The 18764-nt window shown below is 38.0% G+C and overlaps 1 protein-coding gene across 20 annotated transcripts in view; it reads right to left on the reverse strand.

Annotated features, from left to right (window-relative positions):
- Brp (ELKS/RAB6-interacting/CAST family member bruchpilot) overlaps positions 1–18764 on the reverse strand; it is a 251684-nt gene that overhangs the window by 49829 nt on the left and 183091 nt on the right. For 18 of the 20 annotated variants that reach the window (XR_013009213.1, XM_076426878.1, XM_076426877.1 and 15 more), the window contains 2 exons: positions 15141–15308; positions 4128–4391 (listed from right to left, as the gene is read on the reverse strand). Coding sequence is in view for 19 of the 20 variants with exons in the window: in XM_076426878.1 (XP_076282993.1) it covers positions 4128–4391; positions 15141–15308 (432 nt within the window). In the remaining variant the exon portion in view is untranslated. The remainder of the gene's footprint in view (positions 1–4127; positions 4392–15140; positions 15309–18764) is intronic. The other 2 variants (XM_076426881.1, XM_076426895.1) reach the window with 1 other exon arrangement.

Consider the following 18764-nt stretch of genomic DNA (forward strand, 5'->3'; position numbering starts at 1 on the left):
AGGAGCATGATCTACAAGTGAAAATACGAAAGAAATGTTATATGAAATTTGTTTATAAACGATGTCAAGTTTGTATCAATGCAGAAGGTGGTCATTTTGAAATGATGATTTAAAAATTTTTAACGATCCTCGTACGTTAAGAAATACAATCTCGTAAGTACAGGCAAAGTACATATAATCGACCTTCCGTATTATTCAGCTTTAAATCTGCTGTTCCGCACCTATCCAGGCTACATTCAATATTTGCCTATAATATTGTAATGAAGTGTTTATAAATAAACTTCATATAACATTTTTTCGTATTTTCACTTGTATTTCGTATTTTCTCTTGCCGGTAAAGTAGGAAACACCCTGTATATTTCATTATATCAGAAGGCAACAAGTTATAAATAATTGTAGCACGGTTCTACTCTCTTAACCAGAGTCGCCAGATTAAGACTTGTGTCCCCACTCTACCTTCCCCTTCTATGTCCCTATTCCCCACTCCCCCGCCGCGGCACGGTCACGTGACGCGTTTCGCCGCTGTCGTGCATGTGCGGTTAGTCCAGTCAATGAATGCTCATAAGGGGGGTGTAGAGGGAAATGGAAGGAACACAATTTTTAACTTTGGGACTTTGTTTGGACTAGTTAGGAGGTAAACATACTAAAAGTCCCTACTCCTAGAAGGTGAGAATATCTCGGAAACTATGTGTCCTAGCGATAAGACCATTCTATACAAACTTAAAGCTGACAAAATGTACCATAAGATTGACTCCATTCAGTTTTTCCCTATCTCGCATAGTTTCCGAGATATCAGCGCTCAAAGTTCGCTCATTGTGAAAAAGACATTTTTGCCTCATTTGACTAGTAGCTAGTGACTTTAGCACAATTAGTGACATATGAGCGCGGATATCTCGGAAACTATGAGAGATAGCGGAAAAACTGAATCCAATCAATCTTGTGGCACATCTTGTCAGCTTTAATTTTGTCTAGAATGGTTTTATCGCTAGGACGCATAGTTTCCGAGATATCTGCGCTCAAAGTTCACGAATTGTGAAATTAGAAATTTTTGCCTTATTTGACTAGCTAACTCTTCAGCACAATTAGTGAACTTTGAGCGCGGATATCTCGGAAACTATGCGAGATAGCGAAAAACTGAATCGAATCAATCTTGTGGCACATTTTGTCAGCTTTAATTTTGTATAGAATGGTCTCATTGCTAGGACGCATAGTTTCCGAGATATCCGTGCTCAAAGTTCACTAATTGTGAAAAAGACATTTTTGCCTTACGCTTTTTGCCTTACGTTTTTTGCCTTATTTGACTAGCTAACTCTTCAGCACAATAAGTGAATTTGAGCGCGGATATCTCGGAAACTATGCGAGATAGCGAAAAACTGAATCAAATCAATCTTCTGGCACGTTTTGTCAGCTTTAATTTTGTATAGAATGGTCTTATCGCTGGGCCGCATAATTTCCGTGATATAAGCGGAAATCCGAAAAAGGGGATTTTCTACGTGCCCCCCTGCACGATGCTCACCTCCTAAGAGTGTGGAGTTTTAGTATGTTTATCTCCTAACTAATCCAAACAAAGACCCAAAGTTAAAAATTGTGTTCCTTCCATTTCCCTGTACAACTTTTCGTTGACTGGACTAAGTGTCGCCAGAATCGACCAAAACCTGTCGATTTCCCCACTCCACCTTCTCCCCTTCTACTATCCCATTCCAGCTGCACATCCTCCACTAGGACCGTAGACTGGTCACGTATTAATCTGGTTATCAGAGAGGGGGTAAACTGTATTCCCCTCGATATCCCCGATCTGGCGACACTGTGCATGTGTCCGGTACTGGCAGAGAGAGGGTAACTTTTTCCCCTTAATTCGTGCTCTCTCCCCTCATCGGGCGACTTGCTCTTAACTAATCACTTACAGGCACATTCACCCTACTTCCTCTTTCTTCCGACCAATTTGTCTTCGTAGAATCGCTCTATACACGATTGTACCACCAGTTATGAACCACTATGTAGAAACGCTTCAAGTCAATTCGCACTTTTACTCGGTCGCTGGTTTAACTCCTTAAAGGAAAGAATGTTTGAAAGTAATATTATTTTGAAAGGGGCGTAGGTACATGGTTCTACATGGTCCTTAATGCGTTGCTAATAATTAGACAGCGGATCTTATGGATTTAGGGTAAAAATGAGTAGGTGTAATTTAAAATAATAAAGACATTAGAAGAATGTTAAAATACTGTTGTATCATTTTCAACCTATTAAACGTATTAAGAAAGGATACAAATTTCTATTTCACTCCAGTTTGTTGCAAATTGTAAAGAAAATTTTAATTTTGCACAAAGATCCGCTGTCTACTAATCATATCATCCGCAATTTTGAATAATCAATCAGAGCGGATATTTCTGCTCTCCCTGTTTAAAGGGTTGATTAGGGTATTGTTGAAAGGGTAACCACTTTACACTTTAACTATTGGAGATTCTTAAGCAATTTCATATTTGCCCTGTGGAAATTCATCTATTTTATGTTTCTAGAACCGGTACGATTTTCCATTTTTTTAAATTTATGCCGCATGATATACCGGGTACCCTAAAAATGTCGAAGAACCTTGAAAAGACTGGTTCCTGGGCTGATTCGAGGTAACTTTTTCCTTTTAGTAAATGTTCGCCGTAGCTTAACCCGTTAGAGGAGTTATTAACGAAAAACGCGGACCAATTAGAGCGCGGCTATAGCGAACGGATCCCGGCTCGCCGACATGTCTCGCTGAGCATGCCGTTGCCGTTGGCCGAGCAGGACTCCTGCAGCAGGAGTCCGTCGGCTGTAGCCGCCCTCTGATTGGTCAATGTTTTTCGTTAATAACTCGTAACAAAGCCGAGATGGACATCTTCGCTAAGGAAAAAATTACTTTTAATGGCCTCAGTAACCATTCCTTTCAAGGTTTGCCGACACCATGTAGTTCTTTAAAATGTGAAATTACAAATAAAACACAGTTTGCTGATCTTGTATTATCCTAGAAACTTTTACACAAGCATCCCTAAAACTGTATCATGGTCAGAAGGATGAAAGTAGTCCTCAAAATTGAATGCGAAGGCCACATTTTCTAGAACATCTTCAGAACCATTAGAGTTACAAGGATGATTGAAGACTTTGGTGCACAAAGTGAGTGGTCAAGAAAACACAATTTTTTGATCCTGTACTATCTTAAAATCGTTTACACAAGCATCCTTAAAACTGTATCATGGTCAGAAGGATGAAAGTAGTCCTCGAAATTGAATGCGAAGGCCACATTTTCTAGAACATCTTCAGAACCATTAGAATTAGAAGAATAATTGAAGACTTTGGTGCACAAAGTGAGTGGTCAAGATTTTAAAACTTATGTAATTCTAGAAACAAACAAGCAGCATTTAAAAATCACAATTTTGGTAAAAAGTGGACTTGCGCGGTTTTGGCAATAACATATGACAATGATTTTATATATTTTTCGATTGAATGAGCTGTTGCAGTAAAGTGGCCGCACCACTTTCGGGTAATTTGAGCAAACCAATAAAGAAAAACAATTGAAACCAATTCAAAATGAAGTACTGTGTTAAACGCGGTATGAATTTATGGTCAATTAATATTTGTGTTTATAAATATTTACATTGTATATTGAACCTATACCTTCATCACTGCTCCAATTATTACAATTTAAATATTGGAGCTGTTTCGAACTATTTTTGTGCCGAAGTAGAAAAAACTACTATTTAACCATCCTTTAAGAAGATTTAAAAGGGAGTACATACATATGTATATCTTAATATACATGTACATCTTATACTATAATATTTTACACTATTATAGCAAAATAATATCCAGAAAGACAGGAGCTATGTTTGTGCAATTTTTCCATGTGTTCATGATAATTCGATCACTCGCTGTAAATGGTTAGGTTGTGTATTTTTGAATGAGCATGTTGTGCGAGTAAATTCCAGAGAATTCAGTTCGCTGAAATGACACGTTGAAAAACAGTGGGTTTTTTGCGGGCTAGATACGGGCCGTCGAGCTTTCGCATCGAGTTAACAAAGCTATCCTTGAAGAGGTTAAACAGGAAACTCTCGAATGACAGGGAGAGAAGACGGGGGTGGGGTTGGGAGTGGGGAACTCACCTCAGACTCGAGGGCGTGAATTTTCATTTTGTACTCGGCGATTTCCCTCTCGTGCAACTCCCTTTCTTCCTGCTTCTCTTGCTCCGCCCGGTCCCTCTGCTCGCGTAATTGCGCCATTTGCTTCTCCTTATCTCCTATCGCCTCCTCCAGGCTACTGAGCGCACCTTCGCTGCTGCAGTTGTGCGCCTGCATCGCCGTTAGTCGTGCCCTTGCCATGTCGACCTGGTTGTCCTTCTCCTTCAGCAGATCCTCCAGATTCTCGATCTGAAGTTACAACCACTTTGCCGTGAGCGCCCGATCGCTTTCAGTAGGATATCAAAGTATCGGGAAGAATCGACGGCCAACAAAAGCTTTCTTAGGGCGCCGAGGCATGTTAAGGATCCCTACAGGGTTCGAGATGGTCGTTAAAGGTCTTAGGTGAATAATATTTATACCAGGATTCGGGATACGAAGCAGGAACAGGCGGCGAAATCTTTCTGCTGCAGATTAGAAATGTTAAGAAGCTGTATTCTGCGTGTCTCCCAAGAAGTCCCGTGATGAAGGGGTACGCCCCGCAGTGGTCCGGAGCAGTGCTGTTACTTTCCTTCGCAGGTCGAAGATTTTAAAGCTTCGAATTTCGGAGCTTCGATTTTAGAAACTTCGGAGGTGACGAAAATTGAAGTTTCAAAGCTTCGAATTTCGGAGCTTCGATTTCAGAAACTTCGGAGGTGATGAAAATTGAAGTTTCAAAGCTTCGAATGTCAAACCTCCGTAGTAAATTACATTAGAAGATTAAAGGAAACGGAGTTTCGAAGCTTTGAACTTCGAAATTTCGCTGTTATGTTGTATTTGATACAATTACAGAAAATAGGTTAAAAACGAATTGGTTTCATAAAACTAGCTGGTCGGGTAGATATGTAAACTTCTACTCGTTTCACCCTTTGCAACATAGAGTGGGCTTGATCAAAGCTTTGATAGATAGAGCTATCTTACTCTCTGATCTTGAATTTCGACCCAACAATTTGCTGTTAATAAAAAATGTATTAAAACACAACGGTTACTCGGAAAATTTTACGTCAAACATCCTCAAGGAACGTATCTTTGAATTATATCATCCTCTTTTGGTTGTGAAAAACGAAAGGAAGATGGATTTAGAAGAACTGGTCCAATCAATTGGAAAAATACCGTTGTTATACCTTATGTTGAGAACATCTCAAATAACATAAAAAGGATCTTTCGAAGAGTAGGAATTCATACAATTTTCAGGGGGGATACCACATTATCTTAAAACCTTATTTCCATCTGTTAAAGACAAGCTACCACGTTTAGAAAGTTGCAATACTGTATACTCAATAACTTGCTTGGGATGTAGTCATATAGTCATCTAGTAATATGTATATTGGACAAACGTCCGGAAACTTGAAAATCCGTATCACAGAACATAAGCATAATATTTTCTTACCTCCACTACAACATACGGCTTTGACGAAACATTCACTTGAAATGGATCATAGATTTGATTTTGAGAACGTCAAAATTATTGACAAAGAAGAAATTTACATCAAAGGCTACTATTGGATACTATTCATATGATTAAACATCGCAGCGTAAATCTTAGGTATGAGACACCTAAGATACATGAATATTACGCAACATTACTAAACCAGTAATGTTCTATGATGAATTTTTCAAATAAACCTTACTTTTGTCATTATCTAAAAATTTTGAACTAGCTGTTTCTCACATACAATTGACTGTGTGAAACTGATTCCAATAAAAGTTGAACGTTAATAACGATTTACCATCAAGGTGTATTCGTGAGAGTGGATTTAAGAACATACTATGACCTTTCAAACCGCCTTATATCGATAGATATAACCTAGATCGTTTTCAATACGTTCTTACATCAGTGTCTTGACAACAAGCATGTCCGACGCACGTAACACACGTGCCACACAATTATTAAGAATTTATTTTCTCCAAAGCAAGTGAATGAGTTTTTATGAACAACATTCCTTATATTCAATCAATTAACCCTCATCCGTCCCTCGTGTCAATGTGACACAGTTTTCCCGAAATAAATTATACTGTTCTGCTATTTGTAGATATATTTGCCTGAAACTGTGTGGCTTTTATTTTCTTAATGCGAAACACATAAATGAAAAACCTAAGATGCAAAAGTTAACTTATCAATTTCAATAAAAAGGACATCGAAAAATAACTATTTACCATGTTATTTCATCGATCTTTTAGCACTGTGTCAATTTGACAGCGAGGAACAGATTCAGTTCGTGAAATGAGGGACAGATGAGGGTTAATAATTTTTGAAATTATTATAACATATTTACTTTACAGACGCGATTCAAATAAATCTTGAAAAGGATCCAAACTAGGATCGAAACGTTGATTTTGTTTGACAATTAGCAAAATTGCTTCATGACTAGTAATAAACGATCGAACTGTTGCGCCGAAAGCATTTAACATTTATTAACAGCAAATACGATCGATAGAAGAAACATATTTATTGTAAAAAGTGATTGAACACTCCTACATTTCGAAAAAAATACGCCACCACAGCTAAAAGATTGAAGTCGGGCATGTTTTAATATTTTATGCCGCCTAATGTTTATATCAGTACAACTTCATACCATTCGAAGACTTCGAAACTTGATGCATTTCGAATAGTCGAAGCTTCGGAAAAGTAACAGCCCTAGTCCGGAGTGGAAAATCGAGTGACATTTTGTCGAGAAATTTTCTCATATTGACATGTACAAGGTTTGTATTGATTCCTAAATATCCATCTGCCTCGAAAATATGAAATTAATAAAATATAATAAAAATTGTAATCGTAACGAATACTTAAAGCTGGACATTTTTAAAATAGTATGTTTCGCAGAAGAAAGACGATCATCTTCATCTGAATGCCCTGGATAACTTGTTTAATATTTTTTCTCTGCTCTGCTTTTAAAGTGAAAAAGATTCCTTCACGATAAGAACTTATACTGGCAATTAAATTAAATGAAAAATTAATTTAAATGATGTATTAAACAAATACTGCATAGCAAAGGCATGGAAATTGTCAAAATTCCTAATCTTTGATAAGGGATATCTCGAGCTCCAAATTTTCCTGATAGAGGGAGCACGATTTACTTCCCACATCATCCCCCACGCAAGTTATTAGTGACATTGTTCTTGGTGACATCTTACTATAACTCTTGGACCATGAGAGGCGCAAGAACCATAAGAACCGATGTCTTTGGTTGTAAATTTCTTTGTACTTGTTGAAATATTGACCAAATGTCAGGGAATACGAGGAAATTTCTAATCAGAGACATGTTTTATTTAAATTATTTGGCAAAGTACTAAATAGGTAACGAGCAAACAATTTTAAATATTATTTGAATACAATAAAATTTAAACAATGAATTATAAAATTATTATAAAAAATATATATTTATTACGATAATTATCAGTAGATAGGAATCATTTTTTAATGAGTTTTAGTGGAAATTTCTGGTTCAAGAGTTATAGCAAAATGTCACCTTTCTCTTCTACGTGACGTCAATGTCTAAACATTAGAACTGCGACAGCATCAAGGGTGGGGATAAGCGGAGAGAGCGGGGGCACCATTTTCCCTTGTTCTGTGCCGCGAGACTTCTTGCGAGGCACGAACAGTACCAAGAATTGTGAATTGTTTACCCTAGATCAATGACATTAGATTGTTGCATTCGAAACACGAGGTTTTATAAGGTTTTGTACTACATGTTAATCCTTTTGTAGATCACCTCTTTGCACTCCAAATTGTGTAACTCTTTTGCGGGTCTTCACCCTTTTGCGAAACAAATTCACTCTTCCACAGATCAGATTTTACTTCTTGTTCATCAAATTCACCCTTTTGCAATTCAAGTTTTTCTGCAAACTTGCATTCTTAAGCTACCCTGACAGAAAAGATATACGACGTAAAGTTATTATTCAGAAAGAAAAATTGTATTGCTTATACATATGTAAAATAACCTAAAATGCTTATTTATCATAAACAATATTTATGCATATACACATATAAATTCATATGTAATGGTTCTCCTGCTGCTGCGCGGAGTAATTTTATGTATATATTTATTGTAATAATTATGACAGTCTGTATGAGTGATAGTTGTAATAGAATGATTAATAACATCCACTAAGTGGTCACGAAAAACATTCAAAATCACAAAAAACGACGAAATGACATTATTGTACTGTTAAATCATCTACAAGATGAATTTGATGTACGAAAAGGTGAACTTGATCTGTGAAAGGGTGAATTTGATCCGTGAAAGGGTGCAATCGAATTTGCAAAAGCGTGAGTTTGATTTGCAAGACGATGAACAAGACCTATAAAATGGTTAATTTTGAGTGCAGAAAGGTGAGTATGATCTACAAAAGGATTAATCTGTAGTGCAAATCCTGTATAATGCTGATGTTATGTCTGCAGGTGCACTATACAGGATGTAACAAAAGTGTTGTTCTTCCTTGAAAGGGGTGATTCTTGTAGTAATCTCTTCCTTTGCGAAAATATTCTCCGCGACTTTAGTAACGAGTTCAGAGAGGAAATGAGAGTTTTCTCCCACTTTTCTCTGCATCATCTTTTACAACCCCTGGCAGAATGTTTCCGATCGGAGGCATTGATACGGATTTTAGAGAAAACATTCACAATTTAGAAGTATAAAATATTGCTTTATGGAGTTAAAACTGATGGGAAATGAAAAGGGGCTTATTGAAGAATGAAAAACAACAAAATAACATAAGCTTCCATTTATTATAACAAAGAAACGAGAAAATAAATAAAATGTTACACGAAAAAAAGTTCCCGATTAATAGATCAGCTGGAAGAAAGTTTCCGATTCGATTTACTTGATTTTGAAAAAAAAACATACTTTTCAACTTCAAACAAATATTGTGATGGTATTATAAAAGATATTGAATTGTTCTTTGCAGCAAAAGATTCTGTAGACTTTCCCGAATACAGTGATATCCAATATTAATACATTATGATTGTATAAACATGTTTAAACAATGATTAAAGACGGAGTGACACCACTTTTACACCAATTCGGCAATTTACGGCAACTCATGTCGGGCGAAGATATTTTTTGCTTTCTGGTTCGAAAAAAACTTCGATGTTAAAATCTTGACGGGTGGCTTCTCAAGATAAAAGTCTGCTCTATCGCGTGGTATAGTTCGATTTTGCGCTGGACTCTTATTTTTTGAGATAAATTGAAAAATATCCTAAAAAATTGGTGTAAAAGTGGTGTCTCTCCATCTTTAACGATTGTTTAAACATGTTTCAACATTCATAATGTATTAATATTAGATATCACTGTATTCGAGAAAGTCTACAGAATCTTTTGCTGCAAAGAACAATACAATATCTTTTATAATAACATCACAATATTTGTTTAAAGTTGAAAAATATGTTTGTTTTTCAAAATCAAGTAAATCGATTCGGAAACTTTCTTCCAGCTGTTCTATTAATCGGGAACTTTTTCCGTGTAACATTTTGTTTATTTTCTCGTTTCTTTGTTATAATAAATGGAAACTTATGTTATTTTGTTGTTTTTCATTCTTCAATAAGCCCATTTTCATTTCCCATCAGTTTTAACTCCGTAAAGTAATATTTTATACTTCTGAATTGTGAATATTTTCTCTAAAATCCGTATCAATGCCTCCGATCGGAAGCATTCTGCCAGGGTTTGTAGCCTGAAACGGAACCCACATAATTTTTAACACGAATCAGAGTACGTTTCATTTTTAGTCAGCCTGTGGCATGAATCCTGCTTTGGTTGCAGGTAGGTCTGATTCATGTCACAGGCTAAATAAAAATGAAACGGATTCTGATTCGCGTTAAAAATTATGTAGCTTCCGTTCCAGGCTAAAAGATGATGCAGGAAAAAGTGGGGACACCAAAACCCCGGGCGTGAGCACTCTCATTTCCTCTCTGACGAGTTATTAACGAAAATCGTAGGAGCGTAGCGTTGGCATTGGCCCTTTCTCGTTAATAACTCCTTAACGAAGCTGCGGAGAAGATTTCCGCAGAAGAAAAGGTTACGTCTAATGACCTCAGGAACCACCCGATCCAACAAGGCACAACATTTTTGGGACACCCTGCATAGTTATTCAAAGCCTCGAAGTTCGAAGATATTTGCGACAATCTTGGAGACGAAGAATGTGAACGACTAAACAAATCGGACATTTCGCACGCAACAACCTAGCGCAGTGATGGGCACGTTTTCTTCCCGCAGCGTAGGCAAGAAGCTTCCCCCGCCACCGTCTCTTTCGTGCAGCGCGCACCCTCGCTTGCGCAGCGGTGCCTCGTGCTTTCGCGGTCAGCTAGGGTGGAATGTGCGAGGGGGGATCAAAGGCACGAGGCGCGATGCACGAACGAGACGTTGGTGGGGGAAGTAGGCAGCCCAGGGGCCCCTGCCGTGCCCAACACTGACCTAGTGTCTCAACGGGGCTTTAATGAACGTAAATGCTTACTTACCTGCGATCTGGTCACAAACACATCTTCTCAGACATCATTCGCAACATTTACACAACTACGCTCGCGGTAGCGGCAACTAATAATCAATAATCACGACTGCAAAAAAGAACAAAAGTCGGGAAGAAACGTTCTCCGATGCAGGCGGTGAAAATAATAACCGCGAGGAGGCGTGTTGGTACTGCGTTCGGCGCGCCAATAATTGATGACAGTTCGAGAGGGATCCAAAAGGGGAGGGGGATTGTCCGTCATCGATCATCGGCACAACAACAAACGGACGCGGAGCGTGTGCGCTGGTGTACCACAAAAAAAAAGAAGAACAAAAACAAGAACGAGCAAAGAAAAAGGAAACGCTAAGTAATGTTCAACGGCTTTATTGATAAATGATACATGAGAACTGGTCAACTAAAGGGGAGGCGAAACTCAGGGATAAAGTGCGGCTATTTACATACATCGACTACGAGAGGTGCGCTCAATGAAACGACAAACTGCAAAAAATTGTGTCGCAGAAGCACGCGCGTCTCACACACACACACACATACCAATCGACCACGGGAAGAACTCGCACACATGCGCGCACTCCCTTGGTCGCGCATTGTGCGAACATTTGTACGCTAAGTGGTTGGTTTCCCTTTGATCCGCTAGGTGACGGCTAATTAATCGCCAGCGGAAACCACTTTCGGCGCGGTCGCATTAACGAACGGGGTACCAGGGGGGACCGGTGATGATTACGCTTCTTTCGCGGCGCGACGCGGCGGATCTTGATGGCGTGGCTCGGTTGAGTCCACTTTTCAGCGTTTAGGAGCGCGGTCCACTTTATATCTTTCGATATCTCCTTTCTTTAATTGAACGCGCTTCTCTTTGCTAATTAGCAGACTCGAGGCGTGATTGCTACACGGTAAGCAGGATCAATCGACTAACGCTTACACGCTGTTACGCTTGAGGGTGGCTACTCGGAGGACACCTACTCGTTACTTAGCTTTGATCGCCCGGTACAAACGTTTAACGACGCAAATCAAGAAGAAGTTCAGACTGAACTGATCGATGTTAAGTATTTGCCGAATCGTTCATTTCACCTTCGTACCGCAGTTTTTATTTCTCTGTTCACAGTTAACCATTCAGCTTGTCGCTGTACTGGCTCTCGCCAATGTCATTTGTTAAATGCTTCACCGAGATTGAGAAGTACGACGGTTAATATTAAACAAACATTAAAGAAACTCACTAACCCAAATTGAATTTGCAATAGGCCATTCGATAGCGCATCCAAAGAAAATACTTACTGCCAATTTTCAACCCCACATGTCGCCATGGGGGTAATAATCAGGTGACAAAGAGAATCAGGTTTTTCTCCGTAATTTCCCTTATCCTCTTTAACTGAAAATTCTGAAAAGTATCAGGTATATTCTAGCTATTAGACTACACATCTATGAATTTGATCAGAATTTTTAGCTTCGAAACGGAATTTTTAAAAATGTTGAAATGTGTGCCGACTTATGTGTAGAAGTTATGAAAGACTGAGTTTATATTCTTACGGTTTCAGCATCTCGTTATGGTTGTTAACCCTTAGCACTCGAGTGGTGACTCAGAGTCACTAGCAAGAATTGCTTGTACCATTATTTAACACTTTATCTACCGGTAGCCTATTAGGTAGGCTTTTCAATAATTGTGTCGCACCACAAACGGAAGCTTAAAAATCTTCTTTTACACAATAATCCCGAACGAAATTATTGGATTTTGTTATTGAGGGTGAGTTGTTTGTGGTTTATGATTAAAATTGCTGTTTCTACTGAAGGATTCTATTAAAAAATCCTCAGCCATGAACCATAGACTTTCAACAATTATGGAATAATCACCGGTAGGTAATGTGTTAAAATATTGTGTACATTATTCAATATATTGGTATCTAATCAATTATTAAACATTTAAGTATTGTATGAGATATTATATCAATTTCATATCCATAAAACGAAAAAGATTATATGGAAGGGCATTATGCTACATCGGAAGAAACGTTTAATTTTCGAGCTAAAATGGCTCCGAGTGCAAAGAGAGGATTAATATATAAGTTTTTCAAATTTTTCAAAGTAGAGAGGGGCGCATAGTTAAAACAATCAAAGACCGGTATTTCGTGCGCCTTCTGACAGAATATAACCTTGAAGGATAACCCGATTTCTGCCAGAGGGCGATCCGGTGTGAACTAATTGAGAGGAGCACTTTGCAGTTTCTGGAATGCGACTAAACTAATAATACATAAATTAATATATGTACGTATGTATTGGTAACATTAGTGCTAGACATTCGTGATGTGTTGAGACGAAGACGAAGCTTATATAAACGTGGTCGAACATGAAAAAAAGCTATAGACTGTGGATCTTTATGCAAAATAAAAATTGTCGGCATAAATTACAAGACATAGGAACCAAGTAGGAATTTATTCTTCTCTTTAGTAGAGTTATTAAATTGTGAGAAATGTGTCGACACTAAAATTTTTTAACGTTTGAAATGACACCAACTTATTTTTGCCATAAATGCATAAAATCCGCAGTCTCGTAATATTTTATGCAATAAGTGCCGGTTAATCGCATACAAACAAAGGAGAAGAATACATAACTTCCAAGGTTAACCGGATTTCTGCCAGAGAGTGCTAAAAAATTACCGGTTTTTAATTTTTTTAACTATGGATATATATAGATTTTTTAACCCACTTTGAAAAATCTGAGAAAATTATATAATAACAATCATAACGAGATGCTGATACCGTAAAAATATAAACTTAGAACATTTCATAACTTCTACAAGAAATCGGCACTTCAACATTTATTTTATTTTTAATGATTCGGTTTCGCAGCTAAGAATTCTGAAAAAATCCATAGATGTGCAATCTGATAGCTAAAATATGCCTGATATTTTCCAGAATTTTCAATTAAAAAGGATAAGAGAAATTACGGAAAAACACAATTTCCCTTGTCGCCCCATTATTACCCCCATGTCGACATATAGGGATGAAAATTGGCACAAACTATTTTCGACTAGCTTATTGCAAATTCAATTTGCTTTAGGGTCACTTTTGACACCCTTATCTGACTTGCATCGTTGAACGAACGAAATGGTAAACTATTCCATGTCCGTTGCGACAAATATTGAAGGTCTGTGCAAAACGGGGATGACTCGATGTCGAGGCGACGAAGGAGAGGGCAGCGAACGCACGCGAATGCACATTTAACTTGAAATTGGAACCAGCCTTATGTTTCAATTAAATCAGTGTTTCCCAACGTGGGGCCCAAGCCCCACAGGGGGCAATTTGATTTTTAAGGGGGCAGTTCAACAGTTTCCTAGTGATTTCTTCCTAAAACCTATCACCCGTAGCACTCTGAGGCACCACTCAAAATTGATGTACCATTACTCAAATTATATTGTTTACATTATTAAATTTATCGGTATCTAATCGATTACTAAAAGGGTTGGTATTGTATGAGGTATTATACTAATTTCATATGCATAAAATTTCAACAATTATAGGGAATGGAAATATTCTCGGTCAGAAGAAATGTTTAAGGATGTTCTGTAGGTATAATGCGAGACAAAAGTGCAAGAAATTCGAAATCCATCAATATATTGGCAATGAAAACCATTCATGAGTATATTTTGCATTAAAAAAATAGATTAATTTGGAAAGCTTTCGTTTAATTAGTGAATTTCATGTTATATTTATTTTTTAATAACTTTTGCGAATAATTGTACCCTCTGATTGTAGCTATATTCAGTGGTCTACACAGTTGTCGCGTTTCCATGCTAGTGAGAAGGACAACACGATAAATTTGACGTTTTGTAACAGTTTATACTTTTTTGCTCTGTAACTGTTTAGTGAATCCTAATAAATTTTGAACATAATTAATTACATAATTTTTACTATGATATATACATATATATAAAAAACTGGAGTTTCTATTTGCGTTTTTTCAAGGTTTAAATAGGGTTTGATGTGGAATTTTATGAATTCTCCATAAAAAGACGTGTTAAAATATGCAAACTTGAAGTTGCTATAATTCTTAAACGGTGCAGTGAAACGAACCCAAACTTTGGTAATTGCATTAATTTAGTAAGAATTATATCTTGTCAAATTTTCAAAAATTTTGTTGCGTTTTCATATACCTCCAGAAATTAATCCTTTCTTCAGTGAACAATTCAATCTTTGAGAATATTAAAAATTAAAAATTATTACGTACGGGACATAAGAATTTTAGAAAAGCTTCGGTGCGGCATAGCACAGAAGAGGTTGGGAAACACTGATTTAAATGGAATTATTAATGGAACAGTTCGACCCTTTGTATTCTAATAACAATAACTTGTTAAAATCAAGTCACCCCTATCGTGCACAGACCTTTCAATTGCAAGGGAGCAGAAGACGGGACAAGTTGACGCGTTAATGCTGAGGGGGCGAAGTTCGAGATCCAGGGTTCTACCGGTGCGAAACAGTAGTCGAGAATCGATAAATAAGATTCAAAGTCACTCACCTTGCGCTGAAGAACACTGATCTTCCTGTCCTTGATATCCATGTGATCCTTCAGCTCGGTCAGCTCGGTGTTCATACGATTTCGCTCCTGTTGCGCCTGCAAGGCCGCTTGCGTCTTCTTCTCTATCATCCGGTTCTTCTCTTCGAGCCTCTGCCGCATTTCCTCCACCTGAGATGTACACACGCGAACATTATGCGCTGCGAATGACTTTGATCAGCCCGATCCGCATTGTACACTGTGCACGCATGCACGCGACTACGGACAGTCCAGGAGAAGACGGGAGAGGAGAGGAAAGATAGAGAGAGAGAGGCTTCGAACGACCCAGTTTCCTGCTACCCGGCCTTCCGTTACCCCTGTCCACCTCCCCTGAGTTCGATTTGCCGGTTACGATACGATCGAGAATCTCCCAGGACTCGATTTCTTCGTCACTGAACCAACTTCCAACCGATATACTTTCTGTATAGTCACTTTTCCATGAATTCTAAATCGCGATAGAAGGCAGCTGAACCGCGCGAACTTCTTTGGAAATTGAAAGGGATGATTCTTTCCACCTGGTGACATTTTCTGTTTATGCAGTTGAGAGCGGTTCTTCGTAGGAATAGGTCAGTGTTCCCCAAAGTGTGGTACGCGTACCCCTGGGGGTAAAGGAAGAGTTTGGAGGGGGTACGCGCTAATTCTAGTGGAACAATCCTGGTGCAGCGGGAGTCTACTGTTGTGTATAGGGTGTCACAAAATTATATGTCGTGGACACCATAGCGCGATTCTACACCCCCGATTTAGTCGACAATGACGTAAGAACCCCCCGCAGAATTTACCATGAACGTGAAAAACAAGGTTAAAAAACCAACATTTTTTTTAAGGATTAAGATTTTTTCAATTTTTGTACCAAAATTTTCTTTTAAGATTTAAGATTGTAGATTTTAAAAGAAAATTTTGGTATAAAAATTTAAAAAATCTTAATCCTTAAAAATATTGTTGGTTTCTTTACCTTGTTTTTCACGTTCAAGGTCAATTTTGCGGGGGATTTCTTACGTCATTTTTGTCTAAATCGGGGGTGTAGAATCGCGCTATGGTGTCCACGACATATAATTCTGTAACACCCTGTACAAAGGATGTACACCACGCCTGCTGCTTAATAAGGATGTCCGACTTCGAATTTGATAATTTTTTGTGAGATGATGGTATATGGACCCCTAATTATGTACAGGGTGTAATAAAATTTAGTGTCATGGTTTTGGCAGATGGTTGTACACCTTCGGATCGGTGGAGATTTGTTAAAAGAAATTGCCGCAAAATTGACTTTGACCTTGAAATTCAATTTTTTATGCTTGTATCGTATTCTTCTCACCATGGGGACCAAACTTGTCAAAGGAACCATAGGTCGCAACTCAACCGTTCTCTTAAAAGAATGTTAAATGTTTTAAAGTCGTCTTCCGTTGCTTGAGTTGAGAACCATCATGGTTTATGGCTGTTAACAATCGTCCTTGAACAGCTGCTTCGATTTGGCCACCATTATTTTGTAGACGGAACGAATGTAAACAAATAGAAGACAATAAAGCCGCGTAAACCCAAAAGAGGATGAGCACGAGCAAGTGCAATTATATACTCCTCTTTCCTCCAATGAATACGAAGTCGGCCTGCCCTCCGATGTCTAGGAGTAATAGCAAATTCAAAATCTTGAAAAGGTTGGTCCAATCTTTAAAAATCCCTTCTGTCTGGCACATTCCTAGGATTTCCTTGTCCGGTATTAATTAAATATTCACGATATATGTATATTGCGAGCTGAGGTGTAATTTCCAAATGCTTCATCAATAGCATGAAGCATCTGACAAACGTTATAATTTCTTCTTCTACTTTGCATAACTGACGTCTAACACTCACTACACGAAAGACCAGAAAGGCTGTGATTATTGGCAGTGGTCATCTGAAAGTTGTGATGTTTACTGTCCTCTATTTGTTTACATCCGTTCCGTTTACAAAATAATGGTGGCCAAATCAAAGCCGCTGTTGAAGGACGACCGTTAACAGCCATAAACCATGATGGTTCTCAACTTAAGGAACGGAAGACGACTTTAAAACATTTAACATTCTTTTATAAGAGAACGGTTGAGTTACAACCTACGGTCCCTTTGACAAGTTTTGTCCCCATGGCGAGTAGAATCCGATACAAGCACAAAAAATTGAATTTCAAGGTCAAAGTCAATTTTGCGGCAATTTCTTTTTAACAAATCTCCACCGATCCGAAGGTGTACAACCATCTGCCAAAACCATGACACTAAATTTTGTTACAACCTGTATGCAAAATATTTTTCAAACAAACAAAGGAGTTACTCAATAGTTTCAAAGACGTGAACAATTAAAGTTTCATACCTATGAATCACGCAACCTACTTACACGGCTAATGGAACTTCGGAAACTACAGCTCAAATCATGGTGTATCAACAAGGTATGAAACTTTAGTTGTTTATATCTTTAAATCTTTTGAGTAACTACACCTAATAGTTTGCATACATAATTAGGGATCCATATACCATCATCTCACAAAAAATTATTAAAATCGAAGTCGGACACTTGGGGTCCTTCCCTTGTCAGTGTTACGACAGTTATAGAAGGGGTACACAGATGTCGAAACTTTGGGAAACACTGCAGTAGGTGGACTAATATTTCTCAATTGTTTCCGAAAGAGTCCCTGCTCTCCGGGAATTATTCGGGAATCCCGATATATTCGAGAATCCTGAAATTTTCGAGAACCTGATCCGTCCTGACAATCGACTTTACCTGCCCCTGGTAAACACTGCATCAGAGGTTTAGACGCACCCTATTATTTTAACAAAAACATATCCTCTGATGAATCTTCGATTGATTTTTTTTTATTGTACGTTTAAAATACCTTCAAAAATTATGATTACTACTGAAACTATTCATACAGGGTGTTTCGTCTAAAACAGGACACCTAAATATCTGTTGAGGTTATTGCGATGCAAAAAATATTTGTTACGCAATGTGCGTGGTGTAAATGGACCAAATATCTGGCACGAATATTTTTTTCGGAGTTATCAAGGTAATCGATGTTTTTTGATACAAAACTACATTTTTATTTTATTTTATTTATTATTTATTATTATCTGAAGGTAAAACTTTAATTTTCGAAGATCAAGGTCATTTTAAGGTCTTGTTATTATACATATTGTGATGTTATTATAAAAGATATTGAATTGTTCCTTGCAGCAAAAGATTCTGTAGACTTTCCCGAATATAGTGATATCCAATATTAATACATTGTGATTGTTTAAACATGTTTAAACAATGACTAAAGACGGAGAGACACCACTTTTGCACCAATTTTTGAGGATATTTTTCAATTTATCCCAAAAAATAAGGATCCAGCGGAAAATCGAACTATACCACGCGATAGAGCAGACTTTTATCTTGAGAAACCACCATTAAAATATCTTCGCCCGACATGAGTTGCCGCCAGTGGCGCTTACCGCTAGAACAGGCGTTCCACGGGATACGGCGCGGGGCGGCGCGACGCAGCGAACGCCCGTTGTAGTGGTGAGCGCCACTGGCGGCAACTCATGTCGGGCGAAGATATTTTAATGGTGGTTTCTCAAGATAAAAGTC

The sequence above is a fragment of the Lasioglossum baleicum genome, chromosome 7 (genome assembly GCF_051020765.1).
Source record: "Lasioglossum baleicum chromosome 7, iyLasBale1, whole genome shotgun sequence".
Taxonomy (NCBI): domain Eukaryota; kingdom Metazoa; phylum Arthropoda; class Insecta; order Hymenoptera; family Halictidae; genus Lasioglossum; species Lasioglossum baleicum.